This window comes from Girardinichthys multiradiatus, chromosome 19 (genome assembly GCF_021462225.1).
Source record: "Girardinichthys multiradiatus isolate DD_20200921_A chromosome 19, DD_fGirMul_XY1, whole genome shotgun sequence".
Classification (NCBI taxonomy): Eukaryota; Metazoa; Chordata; class Actinopteri; order Cyprinodontiformes; family Goodeidae; genus Girardinichthys; species Girardinichthys multiradiatus.
Genome location: NC_061811.1, coordinates 10,156,693 through 10,175,536, shown reverse-complemented (window position 1 = coordinate 10,175,536; position 18,844 = coordinate 10,156,693). Strand labels below are relative to the sequence as shown.

At 40.2% G+C, this 18,844-nt stretch overlaps 1 protein-coding gene across 1 annotated transcript in view; it reads left to right on the top strand.

Annotated features, from left to right (window-relative positions):
* si:dkey-288a3.2 (protein phosphatase 1 regulatory subunit 37) overlaps positions 1-18,844 on the top strand; it is a 57,863-nt gene that overhangs the window by 16,851 nt on the left and 22,168 nt on the right. The window contains exons 4-10 of the mRNA XM_047345564.1: positions 2,690-2,790; positions 2,989-3,108; positions 4,196-4,343; positions 9,168-9,323; positions 9,675-9,787; positions 11,117-11,258; positions 11,438-11,604. Of these exons, the coding sequence (XP_047201520.1) occupies positions 2,690-2,790; positions 2,989-3,108; positions 4,196-4,343; positions 9,168-9,323; positions 9,675-9,787; positions 11,117-11,258; positions 11,438-11,604 (947 nt within the window). The remainder of the gene's footprint in view (positions 1-2,689; positions 2,791-2,988; positions 3,109-4,195; positions 4,344-9,167; positions 9,324-9,674; positions 9,788-11,116; positions 11,259-11,437; positions 11,605-18,844) is intronic.

Genomic DNA, 18,844 nt, shown 5'->3' with positions numbered 1-18,844 from the left:
ATGATTTTCTTGTGTGGAGTTTTGAGAAGATCATTTTCATTCCCTCATAGTTGAATTTTTTAGCTTTTTTTATTGGTTGTTTAATTCTTGAGGATGGGTCCAATTGTGTTTTGCAGTCAGGAATTTTCACAACCTTCAACCCGAGACTCTCTCTTGCATCCCCTGCCAAGCTCTGTATTTTGGCAGCACCTTTCTACGACGAGTTTAACATTTAAGATCTCTCCATGCCTGGTCCCTAACCTTGCCTGACTCTCCTAGACCACATCAGGATGCTCCTGCTCACTAAAGGATGGTGCCACGCTAGAATAATGCTACCGCCATGATGGGGACTTAACCTCAGCACAAGGCCATCTTGGACAATCTTCGAAATTCTTTGAATTCTTCGAAGCTTCGAATTCTTGAAGGCGAGTCCAATGATAATCTTCCACTTGTTTTTCAACTTCAGAATGTTTAACACGACTTCAAGTAAGGAAAAAAGAAACGTTTTTTCTTCGCTCATGGGTCGTACCCTTTCTATGTGTCCATACCTGATCTTTGTAATGACTTTACTAATTGTTTTGGATTTTCCTTCACCATCCCAGGTTCTTTTTGTCATCTCTTCTACATCATCTCCACTTCTAATGGGGACACTGTGACCCTACGCCACATTGCATAGCTTCCAGTCATGCACCGTTACCACCTGTTTAGCATTAAGAATTTTTTTTAGAAGGTTTAAAATCAGTGGACCTTTTTTTGATGGCAGCTTTTTCTTCTTCACTTGAAGACCTGGTAGTAAAGCAATTTAGTGGTAGCTTTACAGCATTGGTAGCTAGACTATGTGGTTCAGGCTGTCTTTGTCTGCTACAAAACATGTTTAGGTCTGACAAGAAAGCAAAAACAGAACTCTTTAAGAGAACTAATACTTTTTCACAGCACATGGGCTTAGGTGTCTCTTTATGATGTTTTTTCTAAAGGCTAACATCAGTTCTTCCTGGTAGATCCACATCAGACACACATACAAACAACAGTAGGGTAAAGTTGTGAGTTGTTATTGTCACGCACTGATCACATCTGACTGGAATGTCTCCACGTTATCTTCCCGACGCAGGGTGAATTAGAAAAATAAGGGTTTTCAGATGACTCTACCTTCTTTTCCACTTGGCCTCTGTCATCTTTCAGTTAAGTGAATACTGTTAAAACCGTAGGGGGGGAAGGGTATTCTCGAAATAATTATGATGGTAATTAATATCCCCTGTCTTGGCTGTGGAGATAAGAATTAACCCAGAAGAAATATAAAGGGGGGCTGAGAGACTTTAAAGTCACAGGAATTTGTCTGATCAGTCACAGTTTGATTTGGACAGCAACTTTAGATCAAGACTGAGTAACAACAGTAATCAGATTGCAAAATGCTATTAATAACTAGTTAAAAGGCAGCAAGACAGAACACACATCAGATTATCAAGGTACCAGCTAAATATTCCCATTTAAAATGGCATAATAATCATTCAGAAATTCTAGTTAAAGTTTTTCTACGAAAGTTATGAGTGTCCAAGCTAGTGTCCAATGTCCACCACTGCTAGCCATCACTCATTCTGAATGGGGACCAAATGCTCAGTAGCAAAAGACCCCCGATACCCCACAATCCATAAACAAGAACACGTGGAGGTGCACCCATCTTTACACGCTCAAAACAAATGAAAACTCTAAGCTAAAAAATAACCTCCACAGATGGTCAATGGTTTTTGAACTGGAAAAGTTAACTCATTGTTGTTATTGCGACCGTTAGCAAGAAAGCTGTGCAGTGAGGGGAGTTTTGTGAAGAGTGCTCTTAATGGGCTAAATCCCTGAAAGCTTGCCAGTCTGTCACAGGGCAATAACTTCTAATGAAGTTGTTTTGGTACTAGAAAATGGAGCACCTGGAAAAAAATGCAAAAGCATAGGGAATAGCAAGTATGCAAAATCCACATTAAAATACCCCAGCCAGGATTTGATCTAAAAAGCCATTTGGTTTGAGGCAACAGCTTAATGTACAGTTAGAATCGCTGAAGAAACCTCTAAAACGTTTCTCTTGTACGTTTTCCATGTTTGATAACCCTGTTTTCTTCATGTCCAATGGGACAAAATGTTAGAATGCATTGACTCATTGGCTCAGTTACTGCGTATCTGGATGTGAAGACTTTAACGTGTAGATGTGTGTATGTATATATAAACTGTAATACAAAAATGTGTAATGAAAATATGTAAGGAAGAGTGAACTGAATATAGTTATCAGTTCAAACATGGTGTTTGTGGTTTTTGTGTGATGTTCATTTTTCATTTTGGATTTTTTGTGTGGTGAAGAAATATGAAAATATTTATCTTTTGTAAGTTAAGTAGGTGTGTACAGGTACTTTTATTGATTATTGCAGTCTGCAGGCAGACAGTAATCAATGCACACTCAAGCATTCACATCTTAGAAGTCCAATCATGAAAAACCGGAGCTATCATTATTTTTCCCTCTGTGCTTCTGATTAAGTTTCAGAACTTTATTAAAAGAAAAACATGAACACACAGGTAAACTCTGACTATAAAGGAAGTTGTTTTGTCCTCATTTTTTATGCTGAAATACTTATTTCACAACAAGGATAAAGCACGTTCAGCGCCGTGCAATTTTGCCTGTTAGCAAACAGCCTCCCAATTATCTTGGCTTTGATTGCTTGCTTCCATCAAGGTGAGCGATTAGACCACCGCTCCTGTGAAGCTCTGGAAGTCGTCCTGAAATCACTGCACTTTGATTTCATCAATCTGCAGGCAGCACAACTGGAGGAAAATGTGAGTTTTATGAGCAAAACTTATTTTCCCTCATCTTCGTCTTCCAGTTCCAATACAGTTTCATATTCAGGCCTTCCCTTGTATCAGATTAGAAGCTGTTTCCTTTTTTTTCTTCCCAAAGAAACTTCATAACATTCCTGTCAAATTTCAGACCTGGCTTTCTTCATTTTTTCCCTTCACTATGTTTTTCTGTTCCAGGGAGCATCGTCCTTGCTGGATATGATTTTGTACTATGAATCCACAACGTATCTTGACATTTCTGACAACAGCAGTATGGGAACATCATCTTGGAGGGCCCTCGCTCATTTGATAAAGCAGGTTGGCTGACGCAGTGGAACAGTAATCTTTTCATGTAGGCTTTCTTACTAGGATAATGTTCATCTGGAAAAAAGTGAGTTTGTGTTGCATTAAATGTAGAGAAGATGCAGGGTCGGACAAACAAGGTGAGAAGTCATTCATCTGCAGACACATGCAGTAGCAAACTTGCTGAGGATTAAGCAGCGTCACAGGTTAAATCAGTGGATGTAACTGATAACAACAACTTACAACAGGCCATATCTCAGGTCACTGTGAACCAGGGCAGTTCATTCCACTTCAGTAAGGAAGAAGGAGGGCAAATTCTTTTATTTTGCTGTACGCTGAAAAAAAATTTGTTGGCATTAACAACAGAATATGAGTCAAGAGATTTTTACATCTAAGAGTCCTAATAATAAAACAAACAGGATAGCTCCAACCATGTTTCAACTGAGCTACAGATATCCCCCCTGTCCTGGGAACTCATTGGGATCCTTCAGGAGGTTCTCTTAGTGTCACTAGGAATAGATATGTCTTGGTTTCCCACTGGGACCTTTTAACTTTGTGACCTAATAACAAATCAATTCAGTGGAAGACAAACGTTGGGTAACAAAGTCACCACTAAAAAAGCCAAATAAGTTAGAATAAATACCTTTTAACCAAATGTCTAAGTAGACCTTCTCCATAGTCTGAAAGAAGTTAATCTTCAGTCACTAATTTATGATAAAATTAGGTTTAGCTAGCATTATGTTTAGTCAATCTTTCCTTTAACTTGAAATGCTGCTTGGTACAAATTACAGTGTCTTCCAGAAATTGTAAAAGATCCATTTGTAAAACCGGTCAAACAGAAGTGTTGCTGTTATATTTGTTTTTGAGGAAAGTATAGATGTGCTTTAAAGTTTATCAATGTTTACTTTGAAACGTACACAGAAATATTGATTTCACTCAAAGGATGAGGTGCAAAGATGAAAAGAAATTGGAACCAGATTTTTATCTTAAACCTGTTTACACTGGTGTATCGAATTAATATAATTCTACCCTAAGTGGAGATCATTCTCTGTTTTATTTTTCTGTATTTTTACTGTGTTTCTGCTTGATCTCTTGATTTCAGAGTGTGTATCTGTCCAGATTGGATGCCTGTAATGTGTCCCTGGTTGACTATCCAATCCAGTCTATATCTAAAGCTCTGCTGAGCAGCCGGCTCCGAGTGCTCTACCTAAACAACGCCCTGCTCAGCGGCACGTCGCTGTTCGCCCTGGGTATGAAACAAAATCCAAAGTCAAACTTTTTTTAAAGCATGTTACAAAATTATAAAGTGGACCAAATGTTTGCACGAAACAGTGTGAAGAAAGCATTATAGGATCAGATAAAAGAATAGTTAAAGTGACAAATAGCAATAACAAAAGTTTAAAGACCGAAGAGCTAAAGTCAATAGGGAAGGAATAACGTTCTTTGGGAGCATCTGAATGACAACAGGAAGTTGCTGCAAGGCTTTGATGAATTTTACTCCTACTTACTAAAACTGATTTCACATCTGGCCAGTGAAGGTATTCTAGAGCCGGTTCTGGTAAAAAGAAAGTACACTCTAGTTTTAGGGTTTTATGTATCTTGTTATAATAAGAATGATCTGTTCTTTGAAAACTTAGAACATTACTTAGATCCAACTTTGGGTGTGCAAAAACACTGTGACACAGTGTGTCCAAACTCTGTCCACCTTCCATGATCCAGCAGCTTGTAGAACTACATCAAGCAGATTTACCTCCTTTTCTGTCTGGCCTTCTGAGATTGTCACATTGTTGTGGAAGAATTTTGGCCCACTCTTCTTTCCAACATTGCTTTAGTGGGCCAAGCTTCTGCTGTTACATTTTCTTCTGGAATACTTTGATATACAAAGGATTTCATGGCTGTATTAGGTGTTGTTGCTTTAAAACAAGCCCAAACCATCAGCCTTTTGACATTGCACGCTCCTATGTTAGGTTGAAATTGCTATCACATTCACTCTTTGGAAGATTGGTAGCTGTCTTAAATATTTGTTACTTGTGAATAATCTTTTAAATTGTTAGAATGATGAACTTAATATAGTTTGGAAATTGCCTTAAAAACAGTTGCTGCATGCTGATGTGTTTCTATCTTAGCATTGTGCACACAAGTGTATGGTCCAGGCCAGCAAACTGCTAAAACTCCCTCTTTTATAAAGGTGGTCAAATCTTTTCATAATCAATTAATCACTCAATCTAATCAGCAGCATTGGGTTAAGAGAAGCTCAGATCTGAGAAGCTCAGATGAAAGTTTACTAGCAAAGTACCCCAGCAATTATTTTTTTTTTTCTATGTCAACAGTCTGACAAATCCAGTTCAGAGAAACAGTTTGGTTACCTGAGCTTCTATGGTGTGTATGTGTTGAATTTCGGATGTGCGAGTTTGTTTTCTCTGGTCAGCAGGACCAGATTTTGACCTGTGACCGTCTCTGCAGGTCTGGACCAGGATTAGAAGCCAAATCCTATACCTGCCACTTTACGTGCTACTGCACATGTCTTTAAAGGCTGTGGCAGCCAGGACATACGCGCACATACAACATCCATACACGCATACACATAGAGGGGAGTCAAGGTGTAAGCATAATCTCTGTCCTCTCTGCTGAAGCCATTGATCATCTTTGCTGTATCTCTGTCCCTTGGAAGAGAAAGAGTGGTCGTGCAGGAGGTAAGGGGATGGGTCACGAACTAACATATGAGTACACAGACACACATACACATGAATACACTTATTACAAGCAAGCACAAAGGAAAGAAAATTTAGTATAATGCAGGGAAACATGCACAGATGCACACGGAAACTTCTTAATAGGAGGCAGACAGGGGTATGTATCAGATGTACATTGGACCGATTGTATCGACAGTCTATGGTTTGTCCTCCTGTGAAAAGTAAACTTCACACATAGATGCAAAGACATGCTGTCTGTTCTGAAAGTAATTCACCAAAAACATGCTTTGTGTATATGGGTGATATCCTATGGGGGTAAACCTGTGGGATTATCCTCTGAAGAATGGTGAAGCCTTTGGACCCACTAAATCAGAGCAAATTGGAGCTTGTGCAGCCCTCTAATTCATGGGCAGTTCTAAACAAGGGCCAACAGGGACCAGTGTCCCTGTAGAATGGGTCCTGGCCCCTGTTATGGCCCTTGTACTGAAGATATAAAACTAAGTCAATTTCTTATGATGATATACACTGGCTCAGAAACAATAACTGATTGGTCCCTTGGACTAATTTCATTTTTTACCTTTCCAGTTTTATATAACAGTGAATTTAAAATTAAGGTGTTGCACTTTTAGCTTCAGTTGTATGGCTAGATCAGGGGTCTGCAACCAGTAGCTCCAGAGCCGCAACTGACTCTGTGTATCACTTAACATATTAAACGCTGAAATATTGCCCTTTTTTTGTTTCATTCTTTTGTTCTTTGCCCCATGAAAAAAAACACTGAACCCACACTGGAAAATTTGATCTAGATCTGCCACTGCTCTAATTCACAAGGCCTTCATAAATAAAGACTTGGACCTCTAACTGTGCTACCAAGCAAGGTAGGTTATTTATATTACAGCTAGGTCTGCTTCTTGCAGAACTGTGTTAATAATACCACAACGAATGGCTTAGTCAACAGGTAAAATAAGGTTTTCCCTAAGTTTATAATAACACTCAGGGTCATAGTTCAAGATATTTCAGTTTCACAGCAGGCCTGTTATATGTTTGGCCAATCGCATGGACCCCTGTTATTGCTGATCCAAACTCACCCACCAACGCTCAGTAAAATTCATTACAAGTAAAATTCTAGACAGCTTCATCAGCTTCATCCATCCATCCATCCATCCATCCATCCATTCATCCATCCATCCATCCATCCATCCATCCATCCATCCATCCATCCATCCATTCATCCATCCATCCATCCATCCATCCATCCATTCATCCATCCATTCATCCATCCATCCATCCATCCATCCATCCATCCATCTAGTGACACTGTTTTACTGGCTTCCATCTAGTCAGACTGATGTCACAAATGTCATAGAATCAGCAGATCGTCCAGACATGAGAAACATAATCAGCTTCAGAAAGATTCCTGACAGACACATTTTGATTTCTGGAACATCCCATATATTTTTTTGGTCTTTTTGGGTTACTGGGAGCTTCTTGATGTTTTTGCATGACGTGCACATGATCTGAAGTAAAAAACCACTTTATGTTATGTCACGTTGTCTTTATGTTTCATCTGTCAGAAAGAATGCACTCTTCAGCCCATTTTTGCATAGCCACTAAATTAGTTTGTTAGGTTTTATACTGTTATTTCACACAGAAGTTTTCTAAGGCCACATTTTGTTGAGTTCAAATTAAATAATGATCATAAAAATGGCCTTCTTCAATTTTGTTTAGGATAATAAATTTAAAATAAATGCAGAAATTACACATTTTTTTTATTGCGTTTAGTTGTCAAACATTAAATATATTTATATAAAATCACTCATATAATCACTCTGAATTTTAATCATATTTTTATGATCAGATCATCAAATGAAAGTATTCAGTTTCTGTTTATGACTTCTCATGTGGACATGAAAATCAAAGTCATGCTCAGAGCCTGTCGCCTCCGCTCAGCTGGGAGCAGAGGAGACCCAAATGGACTCAGTATGCTGCCCACTCTTCCCTCCTCGTTTTCAGGCACTTCCTGAATCTCTTTGATATTTTCAACTCTACCAAACCGCCCTCCTGCTCCCACTCACAACCCGCACTCTCCCCCATCGTTCATGCCTTTACCGAGCCCCCTGGACAATCCCTCCGCCTTCCTCCCCAGCGGGGGTCCCGGCTGAGGATCACTGCCTTCGATCAGAGTGGATTGGGCGCTTGCAGTGGAGTCGGCCCGGATCAATCCCACCGATTTCACCATTTGCTTCCCGCTGGGCCTGATGACAATGTTGGCATTCCACATGCAGGCCTGTGGGTTTGATTAAATCGGTGGCATTGATCTGGGTGGAAGGGCAGCAAGGGTCCAAAAACATGGACACAAGTGAATCACAGTACAGTACAGACAACACAAAAGATGCAAAAAATACCCCGAACACTGATCAACGGAATACTTCTCTAAACAGTGATAAAGTCATGAAAAGAAGTGGTTAAAAGACAATGCTGAAATATGACAGGTGTTTTATTACCTTCTCTGAGAAGTAACATCTCTGCTTTAACCTTTTTTTATTGTTAGACGAGAGAACAACCGCTTCTTCACTGTAAGAACTCCTGGAGGCGAGGACTCCTGCCGTGAAATCATTTTCATGATCACGTTCACTAAGTCCCATGGCAGAGGCATTGTGGTTGGTGTTCAGGACACAGCAGATACGATTTAATACATATAAATTGAAAACACATTCTACCTGTTGGGACTACCTGTTGGTTTTTACCCAAAGCCTCGAGACAAACTCCTTTCTGACAATTCAAAGAGTCTCATATGATCCTTTCAGGAGACAACACAGGAATGTTGACAGAAATCAACTACATGCTGAAAAAGTCCCAAACTTACAACAAATTATTTAATATTGAGTAACATATCCCTGGCTGCCTGAGTGAGGTTTGACAGCATGATTCAACCAGGTGGGTGGGGGTCTATACCTCCTTTGGAGAAGTTCCATCATTTTAACCACCACCTATAGTCATTAGATCGAGCAGGAGCTCAGAGTAGATCTGCTACTCCTCCACATCAACAAGAATCAGATAAGGTGATTCCTCTGATCAGGATAGCTCCTGGGTGCCTCCCACTGGAGGTTTTCTGGACATGTTCCACTGGGAGGAGAACACTGGACAGACCCAGAAGGAAGGAGATGGATGAATGGATGGATGGATGGATGGATGGATGGATGGATGGATGGATGGAATAGTTTTTTTTTTCTCTTTCTGTTTGTAGCGTGTTCAGATTTACAATATTATGTAACAATACCAATGCCAACAATGTAAAACATTTGAGCAGAATGATTCTTTGTTGCAGACCTCACCTTTTACTTCTTGTCATTTGTATGTCCTTTCTCATCTTACTGCCTGCAGTTCGTGCCTTGAAGAAAAACCGAGCTTTACAGGAGCTCCATCTTTCCAACAACCAGCTGAACAGCTACCAGGACGCCATGCAGCTTGGAGAGCTGCTGCAATATAACAACACTTTGCAGACACTGGAGCTTAGTAACAATGTGTTAGCCGATGCCGGTAAGTTCATCATGTCCATTACAGAGCCAAAATCTTGGTCTTTCTCACAGATTAAACCTTACAAGTGGGTTTGTGAAAGGTCGGGTACCAAAGTCCAATGAACAAGCCTAGAGAACTTCTGATCAACAACACAAGGAATACAGAAAATCATCAGGGTCAAGAGGGTCGCAGGGAGAAAAGATAAGGAAAACTGAGGGCTGGTTTGGGAGTTTTAATACTTCCAGGAAGTGCTAATACTGCCCTCTTGGATAGGGTGGGACCTCAGGTCATTTTCTGTATTCATCATTTGCAGACAGCCTTACAGTTGAACTCTTTTTAAAATGACCTTAACAGACAGTGGTGGTTTTTCAGGTTTGGAGGAGCTGTGTGACGGTCTATCAAGGCAGGCAAAAGGTCTAAAGGTCTTAATCCTCAAGAACAACCAGATCACTGAGAGAGGCATGAACCACCTGGCCAAGACTCTGGTGAGAACCATTAACTTCAGCAATATCTTGTCTATACCCTTGTTAACCTATGTCAGTGCACTGGTAAAAGGATAACTTGGTAATTAGAGAGAACACATACAAGGGGCATATATATATTTTTTCTTTCACAGGTTTGTAGCATCACAGATCAATAATAGTTGGGTTAGTAAAGGTGAAAGATAGACAATAATGTTATAGTGACTAGAAAAAAAATAATGCTTTACATAAATTATTTTGATCTATACCTGAATTATTCTGGTTGCTTAGTTAATGTTCATGTTTTTAGTTCCTTTAAATGGACACCTTCATGTCTTGTGATGTACTATTGTAGAACTCAGAGGGTAGAAATTACGACTGAGTCAAATGATCTGCAGTGTTGCCAAAAGAAGAGGAGTTTGATGAAATAATAGATCTGACCTGCCACTTCTAGGAGGACGCCATAATGACCATAATTAAACCTGTAGTTGCTCATGTGGATGATGAAGGATGAGGAGGGTGGTTTTTAACCCATCTGCTTAAACTTTTTCCAGGACATTAGTTGTGGTTTGAGTCCTGATAAGGATGTCCAGAGTTTCTTTGTTCCAAGAGTATTTGGGATGATTGTATTACATGGAGCTCTTGTTGTTTTCCAGTTTAAAGTCAGTGTGTCATGTGTGAAAATATAGTGTGTTTTTGGTTCTTTCACACTCCCTGCTTTCCCCTAAACTTTTCACTCTAACCCCCCCGGGGTTTACGTTTGACAGCTTTCAACCACGCAGTCGCCTCTTTAATTGTCTGCCATTATCCCTCGTGCATATCCATCCGGGATGCTCTCCCTGCTTCTCGCCATGCATCAGATGTGGAGGCTCTTCTGTGTGCCTCAACTCGGTTAGGAAAAAGGACTGGGGAAAGGGGGGGTTTGGCGTGTGTTTGTTGTCACGGCGGTGCAAATTAACTCAGAAAAAGATGCTCTCCAGGTCTGTCAGTCGCCTGCAAGCTTGTTTCCGCCCCCGTGCTCCGTCTCTTTTCAGAGCAGTGACCAGAGGAGGGTGGTGAGGCGACGGGACCCAGCCAGGAGTGGGCGATGCGTTCCTCTTCAGGCGACGTGGGCCCCTCGTGCAACCCAAACACCCCCAGCTTCATGCACCAGCTAATCAACCTTCAATGCTAATGTGACTCTAGAGAGAGAAAACAGAAGTTCTGAGTGTTTAACATGAGAGGGAACATTTTAATCGGAATAATATTCACAGCTGAGTGTTGGAAATACAAACTTTTCAGCCTCTCCAAACTAACATACTATCAACACTCACATAGACAGCAACTCAGGCCTCATAATTCCTGTTTCTGCAGCCAGGTCTGAAGGTCCTGCAGGTCCTGGATTTAGGGGAAAATCACCTGGGGAACGAGGGCATCCAGGTGATCAGGGAGCCACTGATGGTGAACAGTTCAGTGCTGCATCTCGGCCTTGCCCAAACCAACATCACCTGTGAAGGTACAGCAACACTGTTATTGATCAATACCTTTTAATTACCTTTTAATTATGTACACTCCTTTTTACTAACAGATATTTCCACTCTTATTGGGAGGTTTTCCACTGCTGACATCATCTGAATGATAAATATATGGCACTAGTTGTTTCCTAAGGTGCTACATCTGTCCCTTCACATAAAGGTGCTGTGGCGTTGGCTGAGTTCCTTGCTGAGAGTCGTCTCATTCAGAGGCTAGACCTCCATCAGAACCGAGTGAAGCTCGGAGGCTTGATGGCGCTCAGTCTGGCCCTGAGGATCAACTGCTCGCTGGCTCATCTGGATGTGGACCCCATACCTCCACAGGAGCTGGTAGGTGGCACCCTAATTCCATGTGTTCCGGCTCAGGATTTCCTGCTTCAGTTGTCTGGCATATATTTTTGGGAATGTTAGTTGCTTTATCCCGGTCATAGCTCAGAGATTCAGTTTGTTACTGTTGGATGGGTGCAAAAAACTTGTTATCACTCATGTAAAAACTTTGTGTTGCAAGGCACCTGCACTATGCCTTCCTCCCTGTGTGTGTGAGATCATTGTTATCTCTGTGTGAACCAGCCTCCTTTCTGTCTCACATACACACACCCTGTCTGAACTGTCTGTTGAACTATGCATATAAATAAAGAGATAGGGTGTCAAAAACTTTGTAGTTTCACTGCAAAGTGGGCTACCCTTGCTGCAAGTAACTATGACTGTATCGTTCTTACCTCTGAGTTGACTAAATAATACCCAACAGTTACCATTGCCCCAAACGTAGAACCTAATTTAATTTGATTATTCTAGTACTAAACTTGTTCACCCATGTTCTACTACTTATCTGAGACCAGGTTCAGCAAATAACAGCTTTACCCGACTTTTTCTACTCCTTCATGTCAACAAGACTCCAAAATACTTAACTCCTCCTTGTAATAGTAACACATTTCCCAAGCTAAAGATGACAACCTAATCCATCCTCCTCTGGCCGAGGGGTCAAGCCTCAGACTTGGAATTGCTACTCTTTAGACCAGACGCACTGCATTCAGCTTCAAAGTGCTCCAGTGCCTGCTGGAGGTCCCTTCCTGATGAGGTCTGGGGGATCTCATCATCAGCAAAAAGCAGAGATGAAATTCAAAGCTACGTCTAAGTGGACCTTCTAGTCTCTGTCTGCACTTAGAAATTTTGTTTATGAAATTTGTAAATAGAATTGATGAAAAAAGGACTGCGTTGCCCACATTGCATTAGGAGGTACGTTCTCCTAAGCTGTCCCAAAGTCCACCAAACACATCAAAAGTCCTCTGTTTTAATCAATATCCATCCAGTGTGGACTATTAGTCAGGTTCCCCTCTCTTGTGCGCAAGTATAGATGAAAGAATGTGAAATGTTGGGCTCGCAAGCTGCTCTAGCACATGCTTAAGCTAATGGCTTCAAGCAGCAAACAGAACCATATCTTTTTATAATTTATAACCCTCAAAAATAGTAAATAGTAAAGTAAAAGTTAATATTTTCTCACTTTTTCCAAATCAATGAATGCTCTTCATAAATTATATTGTGACTTTGATACAAAAATAAAAGCATAAAAGTTAGTACATTGAGATTGGGGAAAGTTGTGGTTACCAGTCTTCCAGCTTTCCAGCAGTTTGGGGTGGACTCCTATGAGTTTACTCAGCTTTTGTTTTCAGATTTGTTTCCTGTAGACTCGAAGTTTGTCATCTTTGTGATGTTATGTGTTTTTCTCCACCTTTCCGTGGCTGCAGAGGCCTGAGGAAAACAGTCCCATAACTTTAATACATGCCCCTGCTGGATTCACTAAATAATTACCCACACTTGCCATCTGTTTGTCATGATTTTATCTCTGCTGACTTATTTGCATATTAAAGCATTAATTAAAATCTCGAAGGAAGGGGATGCTTACTCTGAAGGCAATCCGTGCACAGCTTCCAGAGTAGTTTTATTTTTGTTTGCAGTGGTTTACTGTTTGTCTGCTTGTTGTTTACACGATTAAGTCTGATTTTTATGAAACGCCTCCTCTGGCTAAAGTCAGGCGAAAAGATGTGCCAGATTCTGGAGGATGTTTCTCTGAATGTGTGTCATTAAAGCTGGGATATCTTCTTATTCCTCAGTTCTTTCTTTCCTCCCCTAAAGCTGCCGAGAGATATGATTAGCATTCCCACCGTTGTTGGGAGCTTGTGTGGCCAGGCATTTTAAAGGAATTGTAATAAGGGAATTTTTTAAGCCGTGGCAGGTTCTGGAGCTACACAGATGGGATTTGTCTTGACATGGCCTATCCAGGTGGGAGGAGTGACGATCGTATTAAAAACCAAATCTTTCCATCAGAAACCAGCGGGTGGCCAGATCAAGTGTTCCCGCTCATTCACATTCCCCAGGCCGCAGAGGAATACGTGGAAATTCGGGGAAAATAAGTGATGGAGGGGGTTATGGCACTCGCTGATGTGCCTTGTGTGTGTTCCGCCATGTGTGTGGTTTCACGGGGAAGCGGGTGGGCTATTGGTGATGCGCATATTTAGGGGGCGAGAGAAGAAGGTGGAAGGGAGTAGAGGAAATCTGGGTCCTCTTGTCTTTGTTTACAAGAGTCGGAGTTTTCATGTCTGTTGCCACACTGCTCCATTTGATCAGTGGCCTGTTTGCTATTAATTATTAATTATTTACCCGTTTAAAATATTAATGCTCCCTGGCCCTGGTGAAAAGCAATGTTTTCTGAGGGGCATCTTCTCTCTGTAGCCACTGCAAAGGGGAGCTGTTTATACATCCTTATCAGGGGAACCAGCTAATGAAGTGAAGTTCCTCTGCCCGACACGCTCTAAATCACACATTGGACAACGGGGCCTCAGCGCCTGTTTGATGCCTAAATATTTGGCTTTGGATTTGTCCAACGCGAACGTCCTTTTAGCAGAAGAGTTAAGAGATAAGGCAGGAGAGTGTCCTCTTTTGAATGTCACATGTCACAGGCGGATGAGGTTGTCTTTGTGATAATTGTGGCATCAAATTGTTTATGTGGATTTTCAGTAACTCATTGGTCCTGGTGTACAGGAACAAAATCATCTTTGGCTTAAGTTTTTTATGCTGAGTTTGATTTTCGTCTTTTTATTCTTAAAATATTTAGGTAAAAAAAAAAAAAAAGCAGAAAAGACAAAAAAGCAGAAAAGCCAACCCCATTTTCCAGGATTTTGTATCGGTCATTTTTACTCTCAGTAATTCAGGGATTTTTGTCCACTTTCCAGCATGGCCTTGGTTCATTAAGAGTTTCCAGATATTATTTTCTGCACAGCTCTTCTAATGTCCTATCACAATGTTTCAGTCAGGTCAAGGTCTGTACTGGGCTGTTGAAACTCCTTGAATCTTTTGTTTTCAGTCATTCTGTTGTAGATTGGCTGCTGGGGTTGGGACCATTGATCTGTTGATGAGCCAGTTTAAGGACAAGTTTGATTTGTCTCTAGAATACTTTGGTTTGCAGAGAGGTTCATGGCCAACTTGATGACTTCAGAGAGCCCTGCTCATGTGGCTGCAGAACAACCCAAAGCGTCAACCCTCCATGAGCTTCAACATTTGACATGCTAATTGAAGTAATTTTATTTTATTCTATATTATTTATTTATTTTTAATCACGTGTCCTGTTGCAGCATTTCAGGCATACCCTATAGAGAAGTTGGTTGCCTTGATGCGCCAGGGCGGCTTGGCTCAATGAAAGGCATATCTGGAGATTGTATCCATATTGTTTTATTTACTTTATTAAATCAGGGTTGCATCGGGCATGAAAGTAGACAGCTTGCATTAATAAAATTTGAACAGGTGATTGTATGACCTTGAACCTTTTAGATCATTTGAACACATTGCGTGGTTGTGTGTGCTCCTGTTTGTGTGTGTGTGTGTGTGTGTGTGGGGGGGGGGGGTGTTAGTTTGTCACCTGGAACAATGGTGAGAACAGTAGTAACTTCTGGACAGTCCCAGGTAGGTCAAGGAGCAGCTGGGCCCAGTTGAGTGCCCCCAGACCTAGAGCAGGCCTGGAACATACAGATAAACTATCCGTGCCAGCCTGTAATCCACCATGCTGTGACATGGCTGTAGCCAACAACAGAAAAACTATTTTTTTTTTTTTCAATTTCTCTGAGCAATGCATGGTCTGACGTTGGGGAGAATTCGGTAACTTCTGGAAAGATCAGCAGCTGTTTCAGACGTTTTCCACGTAAATCATCATTTATACTGTTGAATGATGGATTTCCAATTATTCAGAAACAGCCTTATAATACTGTCCAGATTGATGGGCAGTTGCTTCTCCCCAAACATTGCTGTTGTCCTTCTGTCTTGGCATTAACTGGTCCTGCTTTTTTTATTGCAAGCATTGGCTTGGATTGTCTCTTAGGGGCACTTACATGGTTGTTGGTCTTTTTCCAGTTCTCAGTGGATGGTCATCCTAAGCAAATATACCTTCAGAACCGATGTCTGAGAGCAGAGTCGTGTATTTAGTTGAAAGATCACTTTGAAAAGATCTGTGCACCAAGCAGCTTATTTAAGGACGCATGGATTCATATTTTAGATGTGGCATGAAACAGACGGGTCTCTGGGTAAGTTTCTGGGCTCTGGTCCTGTCTCAGTAGGGCTGCTGGTGACCGGACAGATCGACCATACATGCTGCTTGTATGATGATGTTGCTGCTCCGGGGAGTCAACAGCAACCACGCAGAGCAAGTCTCAGCAAATAAACAGGCTCCAAGCAGATGGATGGATCTGGATTTAAACTGTTCCCAGATCTACAAATACACTACAGTACACAACAAGGCTCCCAGGACTCAGTCACCTTGATGGAGCAACTTCTTATTTTACCAGATTAATCATCGGACATTATTGAGAAGTACTTCAGTTAACATAGCTGATGAAGTTATTTATTTAGTCATCAAAACGTGAGAATCAATATGAAATGAAAGAGATATAGTATAATCAACAAGTCTATAGATCTGCAAGAAGTCTATTTAGGTGTCTGATAAACAAAAAAAACTTTCCTCAGCTTTCAAAATATTTAAAAATAACATCACTTTGCATTTCAGATTTGCAGGTTATTTTTACGTTACTTCTCCAGTTCAAAAAAGAAAAAAATATATTTTGTCTCCTCGTCTTCATTTTCCATCAACTTTACTTTCGAACCATGAATCTTTTACTTTTATCAAAAGGTAAAAATTTACTGAAATAAAGAATTGCATGATTGCATGAATTAGAGGCCTTACTTATAAAGCCATTTATTAATAAACTGAAATTGAATTTCAGGTCTTTTAAAAAAATAAAACAAAATGATCACTTTATGAAACAGAGCATCAAATTCACACGTATCTCCAGAAAGTCTGCCATATAGAAAAAGTACATAAATGTACAGTTGAATGTGTAGTTTACCCATATTAATCAGTTTATGGGATTCATGGGTCATCGCTGATGTCTTTTAACTTTGAAATTGTTTTTTTTTTTACTCTTCTTTATAATCCAGAACCACAAACTGTCAAAATTCATGGTGGTCATAAGGATGATGTGCAGTTAATCAATGCATCTGATCAGCAACAAAGAGAAAAGCCAGCCGATTCTCTCTTAAACTTCAAACCTGATTGTTTCTAACAATAAGTTATATGAATTGGTATCATCCAGTTTTATCAAAGTGGTTTCAGCACCAACATTCTTCAAGTAAGTAAAACAATTACTCAGCGCCCAATGCTGAACCTTGTGGACCACCACATTATTATTTTCCTTAACAGCCTCTTGTTTAAGACCTTTTAAACAGCTCTTTTCTTTTTTTCACATTTTGTAAGAAGCTGGGAATGCTCAAATGGTTCAAAGCCCTTTGAAAATAATAAACACCTCACAGCAAAGGTGTATCTTGTTAGCAAAAGATTTATTTTTACAATAGAGATACAGATCTTTTTTCTGAACTTATTTTGATGGCCACCAAATAGTTAATGTTTCTCATAAATAAATAACAAAAAACAACTCTTATTACATATTATCATTTAGTACCTTTGGAAACTATTAATGCTCTTCCAGTACTTTTGTCTAACTTTTAAGAAGAAAATGGGATTCTTCTTGTCTTCACTCAATCTTTTCAAGCTGAAGACTTAAAATTCAGTTTTGCCAGGTATCACATGTGCACTATGAACAAAAGCTGACAAAGGGATACTAAATGTTTATGATTGCTTACAATGAGCCAATGTTAGCAATTATTAAAGAAAATGCAGAGGGATCAAAAGGCTGTTGTAGTAAACTCCTGCAAACATTTCTCAAAACATTTTAGCATTGTCATGTAAACCATGCTAGATTTAATAAATACACATTTTAATGTTGAGTTTGTAACTGTTCTAATTTATTTTAAAACTGCAATTTCTACTAAGCACACAGTTATCCCAAAGACCTTCCTTCTTTTAACAAAATTTGTATTTAGAAAAAGAGTTAATCAGAATCCAAAGTGGTTTAAAACTTGAAATTTTATACTTGATAAAACACAAATAATCAGTGGTCTTCCATGACTCACATGATTTATCCATTTGAAGCTTATGTGGCTGGAACTGGACAATGGAAAAGAAGGTAAACATGCACACATAACCATGAAATTCAGCTTGTTTTAGCTGCAAATCTGAGGGATTCAAGAGCAGCATTGTTTCGTGATGTTATCCAACATCTGGGATCAGAGTCTACTTTTCCTCTTGATGCCTCTGAAAGGGACAAAGCTGAATGAGTCTCTCCAGCAGGCGATGGGGGTTTGGGGGTGGAATAGCTGAAGGGTAGGATGGTGGGTGGGGTGCTGGTGATCCCCTGTTTCTTTGCAAACACAACAACAACAACTGCAGCAACACACTGATCGCTGCACTCCTGATGTATTTTCAGGCAAAAACAGGCATATTTGCCAGCTGTGTAATTTACTGCATCTCTCATTTGCATATTAAAGCTTTAATTAGCCCCTCTGAGCATGAGTGTGTCTCTGTGTGTGCGCGTTTTTTAGGCTGGGGTTCGGCAATGGGGGTATAATCATTTCAATGTGCAGTCAAGAGAAGGGTGAGATGGGTTTGGATCAGGGTTTGGATCGAATCCTGAGGTACGTAGAATTGCTTCCTGCTCTGGTTCTGATCAACCACCAGGGTAACTGTCATTTTCAAACACTCCAGAAATGTGTGACCTGTTCTATCCTGAGAAACTTCCTAAAATTTTATGTTTATCTCCACTTGAGCAGGAGTCATGCCGTTCTTTTTCCTCTACTGCAATTTTATATATTTTGTGCAAAATAGGTCCACAGAGTTATGCAACAAAATTGCTGAACTAAATGCCTCATTTGTTGTTCAGAGTTTACTTTATGAACTAGATGACATCAGCAGTTACCATACTTTATACATCTCACATATGATTAGTGCTGACAGAACTAGGGTGGAAAAGAATAAAAATATCTGTATTGCTAAACTAATATAATCAACATTTTATTTCTTGGTACCCAGGTTTTTGCATCACTCACTGAGAAGCTTCGGACATGTATACTTTATCACATGCTTTAGCAGCAGTTTTAAACTCCACACCTCAGGGGCCAGTGTCCTGCACGT